This window comes from Pan troglodytes, chromosome 1, assembly GCF_028858775.2.
Source record: "Pan troglodytes isolate AG18354 chromosome 1, NHGRI_mPanTro3-v2.0_pri, whole genome shotgun sequence".
NCBI classification, from domain to species: Eukaryota; Metazoa; Chordata; class Mammalia; order Primates; family Hominidae; genus Pan; species Pan troglodytes.
The window spans coordinates 49,039,531-49,059,538 of record NC_072398.2 but is presented as its reverse complement, the minus strand read 5'-3'; the positions used below and the strand labels follow the sequence as shown (position 1 = coordinate 49,059,538).

At 44.8% G+C, this 20,008-nt stretch overlaps 1 protein-coding gene and 1 non-coding gene across 5 annotated transcripts in view; both read left to right on the top strand.

Annotated features, from left to right (window-relative positions):
• Positions 1 to 20,008, top strand: part of NR5A2 (nuclear receptor subfamily 5 group A member 2) — a 149,718-nt gene that overhangs the window by 7,812 nt on the left and 121,898 nt on the right. The window contains exons 1-5 of one of the 4 annotated variants that reach the window (XM_009440427.5): positions 3,487 to 3,747; positions 4,274 to 4,411; positions 8,393 to 8,511; positions 10,076 to 10,217; positions 12,817 to 13,463. In XM_009440427.5, the coding sequence (XP_009438702.1) occupies positions 4,330 to 4,411; positions 8,393 to 8,511; positions 10,076 to 10,217; positions 12,817 to 13,463 (990 nt within the window). In that variant the 5' untranslated portion in view covers positions 3,487 to 3,747; positions 4,274 to 4,329. Of the gene's footprint in view, positions 1 to 3,486; positions 3,748 to 4,273; positions 4,412 to 6,565; positions 7,522 to 8,392; positions 8,512 to 10,075; positions 10,218 to 12,816; positions 13,464 to 20,008 lie in introns of those variants that run through there. The other 3 variants (XM_001142695.2, XM_009440407.5, XM_525014.7) reach the window with 3 other exon arrangements.
• Positions 18,699 to 18,803, top strand: LOC112207063 (U6 spliceosomal RNA). The gene has a single exon (XR_002941540.1). It is a non-coding gene; the product is annotated as a U6 spliceosomal RNA (small nuclear RNA).

The window sequence follows — 20,008 nt, the reverse complement described above, 5'->3', positions numbered from 1 at the left end:
GTGTCTGCCACACCTTTTGCGAGCCCAGGAAACCTGAACCGCTCCTGAAAATCCTGATATTTTTTCCCGCTGCAGCCCGCACGGGTCAAGCGCGCGGGGGCTGACCAACACTTTCCAGGTCAGGTCGAGTTGATTGCTCCCAGCTCACGCTCCGAAATGCGGTGCTGAACCACGCGAAGGAGGAGGTGGGGAGGAGGGCAGGCAGTTGCATCCTCGCGAGTGGGGAGTGCGAGGCCTCCTCAGCTCCAGCCAGCTGGGTGAATGGGGCGCGCACGGCCCCGTAACGCCGAGCGTGGATAAAATATGCTAGGACTGCGCTTCTCGGGCTCATCAAGGCTGCGGGAGCCTCCCCGAGCCATCATCCTTCGTAATTGCAACCGTCAATCAACACTTTAAGACAAAGTCAGAACCGGGAAGGGCGAGCCCTGGAGACCTGTCTCGTCGGAAAGAAGGAGGTGGAGGGGAGGTGGGGGAAAAGGAGAGAAGTTTGCCAGAAGTTGGCAGAGGGAGTGCAAAGAAATTGAGAACGCGCAAGGTAGTTGAGCAGAGCTGTCCCCCGTTCCCACCACAGACTCCCAGGCCTCCCGGGTTCTAGTCTCTGGTCTCCACCACCAGTTACAATTCCCGCAGCGGTAAGTACGGGGTGGGTTCCTAAGTGTGCTTGCACTAAGAGGTACAGTGGCAGTTGCTAAGATGTCCCCGGCGGAGGATGAGATGCGTCTGTCCACCCGCGGTAGGTGTATTTATGGGTCAGTGCAGACCACCGCTGGCGCCGGCGTTTAGACCACACAGACCCGGTTCCACCTACTTACATCTCAACTGCTTTCCCTTCCCGCAGCCACTTGGCTGTCTTCATATTGCGGCCTCGGGAACCCAGAACCATTCCCAAATAACCCATCTTAGACACCGCGAACTCGGGTTCCTCCTCCCACAGCTTCCTTTCGGAGAGGGCTTTCTGGGGGACGCCCAGATCCGTCCAAGGTCACTGAGCTAGCGGGTCCCCGGCTTCAACAGGGGTCCCTTGCCCAGCAGAATTGAAGGGTCAAAGGACCAGAGTGAGTGCTCAGAGGGAGGAGGGAGTTCTGAGGGAGAAGAAAGGGTGCACTTGGAGGGCAGTAATGAGCTTGACGCTGGAAGCCTGGTGCCGCCGCCCCTGCCTCTGCCTCTTGGATGGAGAGCCAGCTGCTTCCTTAAATCCCTTGCGGAGCGACCTGAGGAAGGTTTGTGTGCCCTCGGGTCTCTGGCAAGAATCAATTCCAGTGGAAGATTCCTTGCCTCGTCCACTGCTGGCGGGGATCTTGACATCCTTCCAGGGGATCTGAAATAGGGCTGCCCCCAGGGAGCGTTTCCCATCGTCGAGTTAAAGGCCTGGAGCGCCGAGGGCTTAGGCTTCTGGGCTAGGAGTTCCCTTGGTTCTTAGGAAAGGTCGTTTTCTCTCGCTCGAGACTTTCTGCTCTTTCAGTACCCCTCCATTTCGCTGCTACGCTTAGGTTTTGGCCTGGACTAGACTTTCAAAGCAAAGGAAAGGGCTTCCCTCCGTGATACAAGCTCCTCCGTTAATTTTTTAAAGCATGGATTTTTAAAACCCAGTCCCCAGCCACTATTCCCTCCCGCACCCCTCCCATTTTGTGAGGATTTTTCTTTCCTGGAAAGTCCACCTGTGGAGAGATAAATGAGTGCCAGCTGGCCTTTTGCCACCACCACTCTCCATCTTTCGGGGATGTGGTGGGAGGGTAGACTGGCATGGACCAAGAAGTCGCTAGTGTGGCCTAAGCAAGTCCCTTCTGGCCCTGGCAGCTGGCGTTATGAGCATGGTCACAAAGCTTGTCTCACTAGGTCAGCCTCAGTTTCAGCCTCAAGCCAAGGCAGGGTTTCTTGATACACTACAATTTCAAGGTCCTGTCAGACCCTCTTTCAACTTCTTTCAACTCTCCTAACTTCCCCCGGCTTCACCAAGCAGAGGTGAAATCACCACCACACACTAGGGGTTGGAGGTTTCCTCTTAGGACCAAGGGTTTGGAGTCCTGCATCCTTGCCAGGCTAGGGTCTGGGAAAGGTGCTGTATCATAAGTGCCCCCATAAATTCTTCGCATTGCTGTGGGAGGAGGTTCTTCTTAATTAAGGCTTTGAAATAAACTGATTTTCAAAGTTCACGAGCAAAGCAGGGCAACCACTGCAGTGAGCCCTGAAACTGACTCCCTTTCTTTATTTTCTTAGTTCTCAGTGATACTTAAAACAACTAGGAATACTGAAATGTAGTGACAGTGATACTTGATACTATCACAAAAATTGGAGCTTTTGGCAACTTCAGCCCACTTCTCCATACAAACTAATGGACAGGCCTTCATAAGTTTAAATGTTTCCATGAAACCTGAAGTTGCTACTAAAGCTGAAGTCTAAATAACTTTGAAGAGCAAAATGACAAATCAATTAAGAGTCAGTAGTACCTGAATTGCCAGGTGTGGGTGGGTGATGAACAACCCATTTTATATACATTATGCACTGCAAAGGTTGGAATAATTTCCAATTCACCAAATACCGGATTGGGCAGTTTCAATGTGTAATCTCTATACCATTCAAATAGAATAAACTTAGATCTTTTGAGATTCAAATTCACCCCCTTGTGGGTGGACTCTGATAACTACTTCGTTGCACAGCAGACCCTAAATATGAGGCATTTCGCATGCAGTCAGGAGGCTGGAAAGAATGTTTTTCATCTTGTTGGGAGGAGATCTGAAAACTTTGAAGATGCGGCTGGGCTGGTGGTCGAAGAGCTTGCATAACAGATGGTTCTTTAAAACATTTTTTAAATGCTGGGCCTCGGCCTCAAGTGGATGGTCCCATCAGACAACAGAATGAAAAAGTACAGCCTGGACTGATCCTTGTATTCCGTGTGGAAACACAGGTCACTAAAACTGGAAAGTCTGTCGCTTAGATGATCTTGGGCTCCAGTCGAGGGTCTTTTAAAAGTGAACGAAGGGACTAGGGAGCAGACTGGGGAAAGAGGAGTCGCTGCCCCTTCCTCTAATTCTATGAGTGAGCTCTTGGCTTGTGGCCCGCCTCTCATTGAGCGGACCCTCGGCCCCTTCAGGGCGCCGGGGCCCACGTGTCGCCTCTTCAGGGTCTCAGTGCCCTGGGGAGTTGAAGCTGGAGGACCCTTGACCGCAGACCAACTCTGCATGTAAGAACGGTCAGCTAAATTTTCTCCTTTCAATGGTTTAAATGGGTGTTTAACTCCCTTCATCTCCTCATCCGACACACTAGCAAGGGCACACGCCCACCCGCGCCCCCATCCCTTCTTCTTGCTTCCCCTCAGATCGAGGAAATTGCCGCTCTGGCTGCTTCTCCTTCGCCGCCACGCTCAGACAGAGGTCGCTTCTGACTAGCTGTAAGACCCGGCTGCATTTACATCCCCCCGCCCCGGGCCAGGGTGGGGTGGGAGGGGGTGAGGCGGGGTGAAGAGGTTGGGGCAGGCCGGGGGACTGGAGCCTGAGCCTCATCCTTATTGGCTGGCGGCTAGTGTCCGACCTGAGTCCGGAACCCGCGTCCGCATTCACTGTCTTCACCCCTCAACCCAGCCTTCCCCCAACCCCTGGCCCTACTTACCTCCTTCTCCCCCTCGTCTTCCCCCCTGTCCTTCCCAGCACCGTCACCCTCGGGACTGGGAAGGGCCGTTCTCGGTCTCGCGCGGGGAGTGGACCAGGCAGGAGAGGGAGGTTGGAACTTCACAACTCCACACTTGCGATAGTGAGCAAGAGGGAGGCAGAGAGAGATAGGGGGAAGGGGCGGAGAGGAGGGGAGAGAGAAGGGAGGCGAGAGAAAGAGGAGAGAGACCCCTGCCGATCCTGAGCCAGAGAGCGGTGGAGGGAGGGGAAGGAGTCGCCTGAGCCGTCCAGGAGCAGTGGCAGCGGCACAGCCGGGGCGGCAATAGCAGCCCCGCGGTCGCCTCCGCTGCCCGCCGGGAGCTCTGCGGTTCACGGCTCCGCGCCCCGGGCAGCTGCGTCCTCGCCACCGCCGCCGCCTGCGCCCTTGCGGAGCCGAACCAGAGGGCCGGGACGCTGTCTTCCTCGCCTCCTTTTTTAACCCTGACCTCCTCCTCGCAGCTTGGGGGCGGCTCCGGAGCTGCGAGACCGGACAGGGCTCAGAGGTCCTGCCCGGCAGCCCCGAGGAGGCGGAGGCACGCTCCGGCGAGGCGAGAGGGTTGGGTTAGCAGGCACCCCGGTCGCCCCTTCCTTCTTTTCGCTGGAGTTGAATCTGTGCTGCCCGTGTCCAGGTGCTGGGCTTCCGGACCGACACGGATCCCCCATCCCCGCCCGCGGTCGCCTTGTCATGCTGCCCAAAGTGGAGACGGAAGCCCTGGGACTGGCTCGATCGCATGGGGAACAGGGCCAGATGCCGGAAAACATGCAAGGTAAGGAGGCGCCGCGCGGTGCTCCGGCTCCCGCTGCTTCCCCACCCCCGGGCTCGCCCTGCAGGCTTCAGCCTCCCGCCCCGCGCGGGCGCGGGAGTAGCCCCGCTGGGCGCTCGCAGCCGCGGGAGTCAAGCCCCCTCCCCAGGTGCAGGCATAAAAGTTTATGGCTCTTGAACAATGCGGGGCAGAGGTTTTTCCAAGCAACGTCTAATTGGCCGCTTCTAATTAAGGAAAGAGAGGCTTCCAGCTCTATGGCAACCCAAGCAGGGCAGCTTCAGGCTAAAGGTACTTTAGAATAATAAGATCATTCTAAGAAATGGCATGTCTCACTGGACACCCGAACAGGTTCTCTGTCATTGGAATTGGTGTGTACTGTACTTCAACCAGTACTCTTGTGTGGAGGGAGGCGACCCAGTCTAGGAAAGTCAACTACAGAAAGAGGTGACCTCCGAAAGGATTGTCTTAGCGCTATCAGAATACATGTGACCACACCAAAAGCCCAGGCGGACACCCGCAGCCAGCTCGGATTTGGACAATTCAACATTGCTGGCAGAACTGAAGGGAAAAAGTTACCCCAAACCCATCCCCTGTACGCGTAGTGCTGAGTGAGTTGGGGGTGGGGGGACAGCGGTTCGTTTATTGCCCCCTTTTAAAATCTGAGATCTGAAAATATGGAGGTCCCATTCGTTTTCCCAGCTCTTGATTGCCAACAAAAAAAACAAATCCCACTGGCTACATTTTCTCCTCATTCCAAAATAGCAACCCTAGATCTGGCTTGTATTAAGCCCTTCAGAAGTTTATCTCATTTGCTCTGGGCCAGGGAGGGAACAATGCTAGGAAAAGTCACCGGTGCTCTTCCATCCTCGCCCCTTCCAGGGTGCAGGATGTGCGGGCCGGCGGGCCTGTGATCCCGGAACGCTTCCTGCCATCCCCTTGCGCGAACTTGAAAGGGCTGGGAGGTGTTGAGAGCAGAGTTCAGGGCTGGTGCACTCTGCGGTGCTGAGTGGGCGGCGCGCCCGGGAGCTCAGGCCGGGGGACCTGTAGTCGCCCTACCGCGGAGGGGAAAATACGTAGCTGGAGGGCGTGCGCCGTGCGGGTTGTGATCCGTTACCCCATCGGTCATCCTGGGGTCTCTCCAAGCCTCTAGGTAGGGCTGTGAGAGTCCCCTAGAGCTGAAGCCCCGGAGGCTGACCTGTGGGTCTGGCTGCTATGGGAACCCGGTTGGTCCAAAGAAGCCTTTCTTCCGGGCACCTGGAATTCCAGTTTAGTGTGGGGCATCGGGGAAGTGGCGCTGGGGGGCTGGGTTGGGGGACCTCAGCCGGCAGCTCCGGAGAGGGCCTACCCTTGGGGTCGCTGGGTGAGGCCGGCACGATTCTTGGCTCCAAAAGGAAAGTTTCTGCTTCTCGTTCTGGCGCGAGAAGCCAAAGACTTATTTTGAGAGCGGAGAGAGAAATGTTATTGGTAACGTTTTCTTTGGAAAGTTCGAGAGGGGTCTTCTGGACACACTACCTAGTGCCCCCAAACCAGAGAAGTAGTTTTTCTTTGGTGCCTGGGCTCAGAAGTCGCCACTCACTCAGCCCATGGTTCGAAATCAGCATGGGAAGCGCCGGGGCAAGGCTTCGTCGGAGACTAGAGGCCTGCCTGTAGGGAGGAGCCCCTGGGGATGGGGACCCCATTCTCCTGCTTGCTCTGGTTCCCACGTGGGACGCCTCCGTAGGAGCCCAGAAAGACGATCCACTACATGGCCCCGGGACAGAGCAGCGCGCCCAACTTTGAGGGAACTTTGTGCGCCTCTCTGAGGCCCTAGCTTTCCAAGGCACCGCCGTCCGTTCTTTTTTCTCTAGACCGAAACTGGGGAAGAGTGTGGGCGCTTCTTTGCCCCGATGGGTTCGCCTCCCCAAACGCCTACTTCGGCTGCACCAGAGCATCTGGGAAACTCTGAAAGGTGCCCAGGCCTCACACAGCAGCGTCTCCCTACTCAGCCTCTGTCTTTGGGTTTTTTCAAGAGGGTCTCTACCTCATGCCTCGGTCTTTCTTCGATGTCGGGTCCCCGAGGTAGGCACGGAGTCCCTCTGAAAGCAGTTGCCTATCTGTGCCCCTTTGGTGTAAAGTTAGAGTTTACTTTGTTGGGGGAAGGGGAGGTAGAAAAGATCACAGTTGGGAAAGTGCGCTTTTCGCCTTGTTCCTAAAACATGCCTCAAGACTGTCATCGCGATTGTTAGGAGAGCTATCAACGTCTAGGGGCTATAAAGGAATTTCTGAACCCTCGGCCCTTCCCAAACCCCCAGGTTCCTAAAACCCTAGTGGGGGTCTCTTGGGGCTGGGATTCAGGCTGGCACCGCTGGGAGGACCTCGCCTAGCATCCCTTTATTAATATTTCACGAAGGCAGGCTCCTGCCTCCTCTGGAGCCTCTTTTCTCAGAATGTTCCCAAACTCTGGCTAACTCACTCCCCTGTGAGCCAACCTAGGGCTCTGTGGCCCGGGAAGAGACGCGTCAACTCCGCGGGTCTGCGCGCAGTCCTTAGCCGCAAAGTGCTGCAAGTGACCCCCCTGACGGCCCTTTCCGACCGAAGAGCTCGGGAACCAAAGAGAAAAAAAATAACTTTATTTTCAAAAGAACAAGTCATCACTGCGGCGATACTGTGGCGGAGGACTTTGGCGATGGGGTGGGGGCTATTTCTCTTTCCTTTTTGGTAAACAAATCAGAGGAAACTTCTGCCCGGCCGTGGGTTTCCATCCCCCACCTGCCCCACCCCCTGCAAACGCCACTGATTAACTTAAAACAAACTCGGCTCCGTGTTTGTGCGCCGTTGGGTAGCAGGAGGTAGAGCCTAGGCGAGAGCCTGGTGCGCCCACGGGTTTCGCCGAAGAGTGCCCGGGGGAGTGCGGGCAGGGTCCCGGCTGCGCAGACCTGCGGGTGCCCGCCCACCCGCGCCCCGCGCTCCCATACTTGACCTGTGTGGATGTGGAGTCTCCGGGAAATACCGGATCAGGCACTTCCTGGGGTCTCCTGGTCACTGCCCTTCCTGTGCATAGTTTGTCATCTTTTAGCTGCGAAGACGCCTTCGTGGGTCTGCGTCCGGAGCAAGGCGGTTACCCGATCCCGGCAGTGAGCCGCGCCGCGCGTCGTGGCGGCCTGATTTCTGTTTAACTTTAATAGGGCGATCTCGAGGTGTTTATATTTTGCTATGATGATCGGAAACATGTGAGGTTCATTACAGGGCTTCAATACTTTGAAACCAAAACCCTTCTGTGTGTCTTTTACTCTTCTGGTATTTTTCCCCGTACAGGCGTCCTCTATTTTCTTTTTCCTTCTTTTTATTTTCACAGATTTTCAAACGTGAGGAGATGAAAGTATCCAGAATAGAAAAGTACTGTCAATACGGAACTGAATGTTTCGATTATCTAACAGATCTGAAAGTTGGGAGCCTCAGGCTGTTTAGTTAAAGTGGGCTGCTGCTGAGAAGCGGGTTTCTGGGGCTTCAGTTTCTCTGTCGGACAGAGTTTGCAAATTGGTGCTGCTGTCCCTGTAAGCAAGGTGCACTTGCAGCAAACCACTTCAAGAGGGAGGGAATAAAGTCTGCGCTTGTTTCTCTACCTTAGGCGAAGGTGACATTTTGGAATTTAACTTCATAGGGATTTAAAAGAAATTCTAAACTGTCACCTTATGCAATTCATGTCTCTATTTGTTGCTTTGTGGAGTTATGAGACTTGTGTTTAAAAGCGGTCAGTTTAAAATGTTAACAAAAGAAGTTGGAATTGTTTGTGGCACATGGAATTATATGAGGTCCATGCTTATTGATGACAAAAGATGTTTTACTTGTAAAAATAGTTCAGTAAGACCTTGCTAAAAATTGTTTTTATTTTATATTTTACCATGTGATATTTGCCCAGCAATCACCAAAATGCTTTTTGTTGCAGGATTAACACCTACATGTAAATTAATTGAATATGTGTATACATTTCTCTTTTTGTTTCAGTGTCTCAATTTAAAATGGTGAATTACTCCTATGATGAAGATCTGGAAGAGCTTTGTCCCGTGTGTGGAGATAAAGTGTCTGGGTACCATTATGGGCTCCTCACCTGTGAAAGCTGCAAGGTTTGCTCACACATTGCTACCTGAAAAATATAATGTCCAACACCAAAATAAACCAGTGGATTACTTCTTTTAAGCTAAATTTAGGCTCCTTTTTTAAAGACTCAACTAAAAATGAGGGAGAAAGAGAGAGTCTTAGGGAGATGATTCTTAGAAGTGTGTGTCTGATTTAGTTCAAAAGGCAAAGAAATTTATGCTGTTTAGAAAACTTTGCCAGTCTCATGGTTCTAAAATACTTTATTGTAGTAAAGTGATATAGCTGTAGAAAGACTTCCATTTCTAACAGTCCTAAATATTGATTTTGCTTGACTTATATATATTTAAAGCATCGTTGTTCTTGAAAGGGAATATGACAAAGTATTTCCCAAATACATTTTAACTTCAGAGTATTTCTGTGCTATAAGTCTAAACATTCTTTATCCACAGACATAAAAGCCTAAATTCCCAACTGTGTGATTTCATCTTGATTTATTCCAAAATAATTTTAAGGATTTTTTGAAATTTATATCATAAAGACCAAGAAATCAGATTTTAGTTTTTAATATAATAATTTTTATAAATATATCATATGACCTATTTAAGTGCATGGATTTTAATATGTAAAATATGCTATATTGTTACCAAAAATATAAATTATACTTTAAGAATTTATCTCAGGACTTTTTAATACATTCCCAGTAAATTCAATATTCACTATTTTTCAAAGTTTTTTTGTTTGTTTGTTTTTGTTTTTAAGTGGAAAACTCAGTACAATTACTTAAACCACCACCAGGAAAATCCCTCCATTCTCTATAACAAAGTAAGAATGTTTCTCTTTGTGGCAAGTGGGTTAAATATGAATACTATCCTGGTAAATCTCTTATTATATTATAAAGCTACACATTTTATTTTTGATTAATTCTTTTATATAAAATATAAGGAAAGCTCATACCCTGTGTGCTACAATTCAGCTATCTGTGATACATGCTTTTTCCTTCCATTAGTTTTGCCTTTTTAAGAACAGTTCCCATACTTGAATGTATTCCAGTGGAATTATGAGCATTTTCCCATTTTACTCTTTAAATCCTTTTGCTTTTAACTATCCAGTGTTGACATTTGTTAAAAAAAAAAAAAAAAAAAAATTCTGAGGTGTTTTGCTATTCAGTTTTTTCCACTGGCATTTTGCAATGGTTTATCACTGAAATTATATCAGACTACTTAAAAACAATGCCAGGACTTCATGAGTACCTCTATCAGGAACATGGGGATAATAGGAAAATAGATTAAAAAAAAATTATCTATATAGAGTGTATTTTTTCTGACTGTTGGGATAAAATGGTGTGTAGCCAAATCTCCCCAGGATTTGACGTAATTCTTCAAGAATAAAACTGATGCCAGAAAAATCTCCACCATGGCCTGGCACAGTTTGGGAAGGTTGATGTTGCTGAAATGTAAAATAAACCACAGAACCACATAAGGGCTCAAATAGTGCAATGAAAGGATTTACTGGTGATTTTCTTAAAATGAAACAATGGAAAAGACGGGTGTTAGATTTATAATACGTCTCACTATTTTCTCTGTCTTATAGGGATTTTTTAAGCGAACAGTCCAAAATAATAAAAGGTACACATGTATAGAAAACCAGAACTGCCAAATTGACAAAACACAGAGAAAGCGTTGTCCTTACTGTCGTTTTCAAAAATGTCTAAGTGTTGGAATGAAGCTAGAAGGTAAGATTCTTCTAAAGACTACTGCCTATTAAAACTCTCCAAGGACATGGACTTTAAAACAACATTGTACTTATAGCATGGTAACATTATTTTCCCAGCATTTTAACACTACCGACAATACTGTAAGATCTTTCTATGTTTCATCTGCAGAATAGTCTGAGTCTCATTTAATCACGGTGAAATCTACTAGGAAAAAAATTTAAAATATTAGTTGTCTTTCCCCTGCCCACCCCCTTTTTTTTAGTCTGGGGAGCAGATGCATTAGACACAAAAAAGGGAAAAAGATCAGGTTATGAAAATAAGACTAAAGCAATCCAACTGAAAACAAGAATAATTTGTAAAACTATTAAAAGTAAAATATTCTTTGAGTTTTTAAATCAAGATACCCTAGGAAAAGTTTGATTTCAATTCTTTTTAAAAGAGGTGTGCTTGTCATAAGTGTTAACTACTAATTTCATGATTCTTAAGAGTTAAAGCCTTTAATGGTGAAAAGGAGTTTCTCATGTAGGATATTATCTTTGATAGTGTAGAAATGTATTTTTTTAAAAGATAATGACTGAGGCTGCAAAATAAAAAATTGAGAATCAGGAAACATGAAAAATAATGAACTATTAAATCATTAGCAAAGGTCTGAAAAGAACAAGAAAGTGGCTCCTGAAAAGCCACACTTGAACTTTGTTGAAAGAGCAGACCCTATACTACAATGTACAGATTGGCAGGCAGTAAAGTTAATATGTGACTGCTGTAAATAATTTGTAGTTCATGGACTACTATGGTATGTTGCTGCTTTCTAGCCTCTGACCTGCTTGCTTTCCATGGATTAAATATACTGCAAATAAAGCAATAACAGGGATACATATCACCGATGGTGCTAGATACAAGAGTGCATTTTATTTGATCAATGAGGCACAGGCTATTTTTATTTGGAACTTTTCTGTTATATGGAACTCATACTTGATAGAAATACTAAAAAAAAAAATCATATAAATCTGCTGAATAGCTAACACGCTTCTTCCGAACAGAGGTAGCCACTTTGGTTATTATGAGGACTGTTAATGTCAGTATCATTTTTAAGAGATCATGAAAGGAAATAATTGATGCTTATTAATTTTCTTATTACCAATCACTATTATTTCCCAAATAGCAAAATATTGTGGTAGACGCTTACTACATACAGTAAGAGACTCAGAAGATAAGTAAATGTTGTGATTTTGCATGATGCCATTTAATTCCTTTTCAACAAAAATAATAAGGCTGCATTTCTTTACCTTAAATAATTAAACTTTCTTTCTTTTTTTTAAGTTAAGCTTTCACAATTGTAAATCACTTGTGGTACATGCTCATGCTTCCTTAGGAGTGATATGAAACAACTGAATATTCAATAAATTATCATCCAGATGAAAAACTCTTTATAATCTTGTGCAATATTCTGTATACCTAGAATTTACAATAAATTTTTAATGTGATACTAATCCTAAGATAAAAAGCTCAAAAACTTAACCTCCAGCAAGTTCAATATGTCACAAGCTATCAGAGGTCTCTAGTTTCTGTCTAATTGCCATTGGCCACTATGGACTTGGAGGGAACTGCTAACTAACTTATTAGTCATGGCCGCAGACTCCACACACCACTGTGGCAGAAGACTCTCTTGACAGCTTCTGAAATGAATTTGTTTTAATTATGTCCAATTCTACTTAAATTAAAAGCAGTAACTGGTGGTCATCTGATGTGGGCTCATCAAGTCCAGGTGAAAATGATTTTTCCAAGAACATGTCCCCACCCCTTTTGTTATTGCAACAAGGTGGCCAAAATGGCTTTCAGGGAGGAAGGTATCTTGGGGGAAAGTATTCACAATTTAATCCAAAATTGGGTAACTCAGTTCCACACCCCCGCAAAAGAAAACCCCAAAGCAGTTTGGGTTTCCATAAGGAACTGGCATAATAAAAGCATATACTCTTAGTAGAACGACTGATACTCTTTCTTAGCAATGTGAAATATTTCTTTTCTTTTTCTTTTTTTTGAGACAGGGGTTTCGCTCTTGTTGCCCAGGCTGGAGTGCAGTGGTGTGATCTTGGCTCACTGCAACCTCCACTTCCCGGGTTCAAGCGATTCTCCTGTCTCAGCCTCCTGAATAGCTGGGATTACAGGCACCCACCACTACGCCTGGCTAATTTTTTGTATCTTTAGTAGAGATGGGGTTTCATCATGTTGGCCAGGCTGGTCTCGAACTCCTGACCTCAGGTGATCCACCCGCCTTGGCCTCCCAAAGTGCAGGGATTACAGGTGTGAGCCACCGCACCACGCCTATGTGAAATATTTCTATGTCTAACAAAAATTATGAACTCTCCTCCATCCACAAAAGGGTTAATATGTCCCTATGTGGCCAAAATATTTTTTTGATGACGACACACACTTGGAGGAAGGAATTCATAAATAAAGAGGACATGGTTTTTTGGGAAATCTTTGTGGGCTATTGTAACAAAAACAACCACACACATACCACTTCTTGTCGATTTACATTTCTAAATATCTGAAGAATGCTAATAATTTGCACCTTATTTATACCTTTCCTTCCTTCCCCCCACCCCACCCCCAACAGCTGTAAGGGCCGACCGAATGCGTGGAGGAAGGAATAAGTTTGGGCCAATGTACAAGAGAGACAGGGCCCTGAAGCAACAGAAAAAAGCCCTCATCCGAGCCAATGGACTTAAGCTAGAAGCCATGTCTCAGGTGATCCAAGCTATGCCCTCTGACCTGACCATTTCCTCTGCAATTCAAAACATCCACTCTGCCTCCAAAGGCCTACCTCTGAACCATGCTGCCTTGCCTCCTACAGACTATGACAGAAGTCCCTTTGTAACATCCCCCATTAGCATGACAATGCCCCCTCATGGCAGCCTGCAAGGTTACCAAACATATGGCCACTTTCCTAGCCGGGCCATCAAGTCTGAGTACCCAGACCCCTATACCAGCTCACCCGAGTCCATAATGGGCTATTCATATATGGATAGTTACCAGACGAGCTCTCCAGCAAGCATCCCACATCTGATACTGGAACTTTTGAAGTGTGAGCCAGATGAGCCTCAAGTCCAGGCTAAAATCATGGCCTATTTGCAGCAAGAGCAGGCTAACCGAAGCAAGCACGAAAAGCTGAGCACCTTTGGGCTTATGTGCAAAATGGCAGATCAAACTCTCTTCTCCATTGTCGAGTGGGCCAGGAGTAGTATCTTCTTCAGAGAACTTAAGGTATGCCACCAGCTATTACAACTTACAGCACCCCTTTTAAGAGAGACCTAACTATGTTCCTAATTAATACATTCTTGGTGCTGAAAATATGTGTTCCTTAATTTTCTACTTTGTATGATTTACAGAGTAGACGTAATTTTATTACCTTGACTTCAGGACTGTGGCAGCTTAAATTTATGGGGCTTTGATTTTGTGTAGCTCTTAGTTTGGGGGGTATGGCATTTAACATAAAGTATAGGAAACTCGGGCTTTTTTTTTCTAAATAGTAGAATATCTGTATTCCTTTTAATTCAGATGGTTTGTGGCTTAAAACATTTCAAGTCAATGTGAAATAGCGCCTAGTAAACTATTTTTCTTGAAAATTACCATGTAAAGAGCTATATTATAATGGTGTCATCTTGAAGGTTTCTTTTGAAGGAAAAAATGCCAACATTTAGTAGTGTTTAGACTCTAAGGAATGAAAATGATACCACTGGTTAGTAGTATCAAGTAGGTATTTACTACTGTTTGCCTTGACATTAGGTTGGTAAAGCCTTTGTTTTCGTAGCAGATTCCAATAGGATGTTTACTGTCATTGGATGGGGAATGGGCAAATGGTGAGTGCTAGTTTACTTGGTTTGGGTTGTAGTTCTCATAATCTATGTCTTGTTGATTTTAGTGGACTGGTACATTGTAAACATAGTACTTGTTTGTATAGGGATCTATGTTTAAATTAATAATTATTTTATTTCCTGAAACTTAAGTCTGAATTAATGTGGGAAAGTTATTTAGAAGTTTGGAATCTAAGAAGGGCTACCAAAACACATTTGGTAGTCAGTGGTTTCATTCCTATTTTAAAAGTGAGTCTTGAATTTGATTTCCAAGTATATTTTGTCACAAAATCAATTTCTTCCTTTTGCTGTCACGGGGAGAGATGTGGCTGCTAAATATCTGTGACTTGTGATTACCTAGGACAGGAGATTGATTGTAAAATTTCTGAGAGAAGGAAAATGCAAAGCCGACTTTTAATTTTAAGAGTTACTGTTAAAAATCGTCTGTGTAAGTAGATGGTCTGGGGAATGTGGAAGCCACATGCAAATGGAAAATAATGCTTTCATAGCAGTCTACATTAAGCACTGTTCTTTGTACATGGAAGCAAAAAAGTTACCTGAACAGACCTAAATAAGTTGATAAAATTCCATCAGCACGCTGTTAAGACTGTGGACACATCCAGCTCTTTATTTCCACGTCCTTTATTGCTACACTTAAAAATGGCTGAAGGATATCTCAGGCTGCAAAGGGCAAGCAGAATGCACTGCGTTAGCACAATTAGGCCAGATATTTTCCGAGTGTGTGTTAGGGTTTGTAACCACTCTATGATAATCAGAACATTTTTCATGAAAAAACAAACCATGCAAACACTTTCCTGATATTCTTACATTCAAAACTGTGTCCTTAATAGAACAGGTAAAGTATTTGAAAATGAAAATTAAAATGATAATTTTAGATATTGTCGAAAGGTTAGGTAATGTAAAAATGAGGAAAACACAGACTTTTTACAATCAAATGAACTGCTTAATAATTATGTCTTCATAGGCAGGTTGTTAGACTCTCTGAGCCTTGGTTTTTCTCATGTGTAACTTGTATATGTGGTGTTTGTGGAGGAGTATTGGGAGCACAGATGTAACTACTTATATTGAGGAGGTTTTCAAAGGAAAATGAGAATATGCAGATAAAGCACCCAGTACCGGGAGTCTGGCGTATACTACATACTCGGTAAAGTGTGGTGCTGTTTTAAATTGATATTACTGGGGCCGGGTGCAGTGGCTCATGCCTGTAATCCCAGCACTTTGGGAGGCCGAGGCGGGCGGATCACCTGAGGTCAGGAGTACGAGACCAGCCTGACCAATATGGAGAAACCCCGTCTCTACTAAAAATACAAAAAAATTAGCCGGGCTTGGTGGCACATGCCTGTAATCCCAGCTTCTAGGGAGGCTGAGACAGGAGAATTGCTGGAACCTGGGAGGCGGAGGTTGCGGTGAGCCGAGATCTTGCCATTGCACTCCAGCCTGGGTGACAAGAGCAAAACTCCATCTCAAAAATAAATAAATAAATAAATTGATGTTATCACTGTTGTTTTATGAAAAATGTGCAGAATCTACATAATTTTTATATTTAGGATCAAAACCATGCAATTATAGTCTCTTAGTTTAACATTGGCAAAAACTATTACATGTGTTATAGAGTAGTATGATTTTATTATAATTAACAGTTATTAATCAGTACTAATTAAGGACCTAAAATTGGCCAAGGGGTAAGTTGGGTATAAGGTAAAAACAACGTTGAATAAAACAACATGTTTCCTCTCAGAGTTTATAATAAGACAGTTTCATAAATAATTATTTTTAAAAATAAAGACAGCCGCAGAGAATAAAAATATATTTTACAAATCAACAAGGAAAGAAATAATGCATATTATTTTCATGTAAAAAAGGAAACATTATGAAGTAAATACAGCTAGCGGCTGTAAGGCATTAAGAAGGCTGGGAAAACTTTTTCCACTATTCCTCTCTTTTCCCTCCTCTGCGGATAAATTTTACAGTGACTTCTTTATATAGCATGAGTTTAAATATTTGGCTAAAACATAAATATCTTTGAGAATGGGGCATATAAAAGCATTTTTCAATCAATTACGGTGTTGTTTAATGCATTTATCAGTCTTTCATAGAATACGAAAAAATGAAAAGGGAAAAAAGTACAAACGCGAGGGTCATCTACAAGGGGTGGGAGATGTTCCCAGAAGAGAAAGATAATTTTGACCCACTTCACAGTTTGCCTTGGGCTTACTTTGACCAGGAGTGATTCAAGTATTTTTTAGTGAACAAAGAGTAGAATTCAGAAAAACTTAAGGATAGTTTCAGTAGAGAGTTGGGAGGTGACTATTGACATTTGGAAGAATTCCTTTTCCTTTCGTTTATAAATTTACTTTGTCAGAAAGCAAACCAACTCATTTGAAGCCAGGATTGAGACATCTCTAGGGCTGTGGCTTTCAATTTTTTTAATCATGACCCACAGTAGGAAATGTATTTTACGGCAGGACATAGTGTACCAAACACATCACACGGGCGCACACACACAGAGATGCACAAACATACAAACACGTACACACAACTAAACCAAAGTTTCACCAGATAGTACATAACCTACAAGCCACGCACTCTGATATTTTCTATCTATTCTACTTTAGTCTAATTTATTTTATGTTTTTAAAAAAATTCTGGTCACGACTCACTAAATTGATTTCACGGCCCAGTAATGAGGCATGACCTGCAATTCAGGACACCTTGCTGCTCTAGAGGAGGTTTTATCAGCCATCCATTGGCATTGCCTACCTGCTACAATTAAGGATAATAACTCCGGAAAAAGGTCTCTTCCTCCTGGCGTGCCCTATAAGACATCCTTGAAACCCAGAGCCTGAGTCCCCCACCCTATCTTTCTGTAAAGGTTGTAATTTTAAAATACCATTTGGGAAGATAAATGCTCTTTTTTATTCAATTTGATTTTAATTATTTTTGTAGAGACAGGGATCTCACTCTGCTGCCCAGGCTAGTCTCAAACTCCTAGGCTCAAGCAATCCTCCTGCCTTGGCCTCCTGAAGTGCTGGGATTACAGACAGGAGCCATTGTGCCTGTTTTATTCATTAAATATCTGTCCTTTTCTTGGTAACTGCACAGCAAATTACCTATCAAGTGATATACTTATTGGACAGATTTTTTATACCTCTAAAACCCAAAGATGAAAACTCACATATTTGCTTCTAATTAGGCAATTTTGAAATGACCTCTTGCTCACTCTCTTTTTTTTTTTTTTTTTTGAGACGGAGTCTTGCTTTGTCGCCCAGGTTGGAGTGCAGTGGTGCGATCTCAGCTCATTGCAAGCTCCGCCTCTTGGGTTCACGCCATTCTCCTGCCTCAGCCTCCTGAGTAGCTGGGACTACAGGTGCCCGCCACCACGCCGGCTAATTTTTTGTATTTTTAGTAGAGACGGTGTTTCACCGTGTTAGCCAGGATGGTCTTGATCTCCTGACCTTGTGATCCGCCCGCCTCGGCCTCCCAAAGTGCTGGGATTATAGGCATGAGCCACCGCACCCGGCCTACCTCTTGCTCACTCTCTCAGGACAAATTACACTCTCTACCACATAGGAAAAAAAGAGAATTTCATTTGTTTACTAGTTAAGGGAACAGAAGGGCCAGGAAATTTGGTAGGTTGTTTTGTTTTTCTATACATCTACAAGGTGCAAAAAAAGGTATTCTGGTTTTCATTCAAAAGATTGGAATGAAAAAGAAATTACAACTCCCCAACTCTCACAGAAACCGTGGAATTTCAGAGCTGGAAGATGAAAGGGAAAAGGGCTAGAGGACACATACAAGTGAGCTGCTTTGTTTTTTTAACACACTTGTAAAGGACAATTCTGGTCTTCATCCAAAATAATGGCTTGAGAAAGATGAAATTAATACTCTGAAACTTGTAGCTTTTGCAACAACAGATGTGCATCAAAAGATACTCATTGCCTAGAAATCACAAGGTTTTTCAGAGCTAGAAGAGATCACTGAGATCATTTGACCCTACCTCTTTTTACATATGAAGAAACTGAGGCAGAAGGGAATGTAATCTGCCCAAGATTATCCAGCTACTGAATGGCAGAACTGGGACTGGTAGATTCAGGTTCAAAGAAGCAGTCCTCTTGTATGCATTCCCTCATCCCCCCCAGCACACACACACACACACACACACACACACAGAGGCAGTGTAATCTTTGACTCCAAAGAAAACAGTCCTTTGCCAGTGAAGCTAAAGCAAATCTCTAGGTTATCAGAAGCCCATCACTACCATCCAATTACCAAATCACTAATAATCAGTTAGACAGATTTTCCCTGAGTCCAGATGACCCCCTGGGAGTGAATGAGTCACTTTAAAAAGCTACAATAATTCTTTCAGGCCACTGGGGTATCATTCAGTACAGTGGATTCAGCACTTCTGGGCCTTGAAAGAGTTTCTGAAGCATTCTCTAGTGCCCTACCCTCTGTGGATAGTTTACTCTCCGGGTGAATCTGGTTCAGTGACGGCATATGGGCTGTGCTCTGCAGTTAAAGCGGCCAAACACGATTATATCCTGTGCTCTACTAGAAGCTAGGCATGTACAGTATGGGTTTCTTGTTACGTATGCTTGTTGAGATAGCAGAAAAAGAATGCAGGGAGCTCACTTTGGCAGCATATACAATAAAATTGGAAAGATACAGAGATTAGCATGACCCCCTGCACAAAGATGACACACGCATTCATGAAACTGTCCATAAAAAAGAGAACACAGGATTGTAACCGGGTGATAGGTGAGCCACTAATAAAATTTTCTGATCTTTAAACCAAATCTGTTAAGTGACCTATGCTCTTGACTGTTTCCTTGTGTTTTTAGAAATTAAGAGCTAATTCGAGACTTTTGTATTCTGCTGAAAGAGCTGTCCTTGTGAGTCAAGAAGATTGGCTTTTTTTTTCAGTTATTTTTTTTTCACCTGTGTCTTGAATAGCTCACAAACACAAGAGCAGTGAGAAAATAATTCCCACTTTGTTAAACAACTAATGAATCTGGAGGATCTATTTGATCTTCTAATGAGACCAGATGTCTTAAGAGAATTCTGGGAATGGATATATAAGAACTTCCCCTCGGTGAATGATTCTGATACATGTACGTATCAAAAAAAATCTAAATTAATCCTGACTGAAACTCCCAACTAGCACTTCTGTGGAAAATAGGTCTCAGAGACTCAGGGAGTTTGTGCCAAAGGAATTTAGCCATGCTGAAGTTGGTTTTTAAGTATAGCTTTATCTAAAGCAAGGGCACAAGGGGAGGAGCAAACCTTCTTTTTTCTCTAGCCAATTATGGAAGCTATCTGAGCAGCGTTATTTATTTATTTTTAACATTCTAGATCCTTTTTCCTAAATCACAGTTACCTTTCCCAATGCAGGCCTATAATCTCAGACTTTATTGAATCTGCCCCAATTTTAAGCTATATTCTTTAGTAAATTTACTTAGTCCTACTTTTTTTTTTTTAAGACAGGGTCTCTCTCTGTTGCCCAGGCTGGAGTGCAGTGGCATGATCATGGCTCACTGCAGCCTTGACCTTGTGGCCTCAAGCCATCTTCCCACTTTAGCTTCCCAAATAGCTGGGACCACAGGCGCATGCAACCACGCTAGCTAATTTTTTATTTTTTGTGGAGATGGGATCTTGCGACGTTGCCCAGTCTGGTCTGGAACTCCTGGGTTCAAGCAGTCCTCCCACCTTGGCCTCCCAAAGTGCTGGAATTAAGGCATAACCCACTGTGCCTGGCAGCCCTACTTTTTTTTTTTTTTGTGACGGAGTTTCACTCTTGTTGCCCAGGCTGGAGTGCAATGGTGCGATCTCAGCTCACTGCAACCTCCGCCTCCTAGGTTCAAGTGATTCTCCTGCCTCAGCCTCCCGAGTAGCTGGGATTATAGCGCCTGCCACCACGCCTGGTTTATTTTTGTA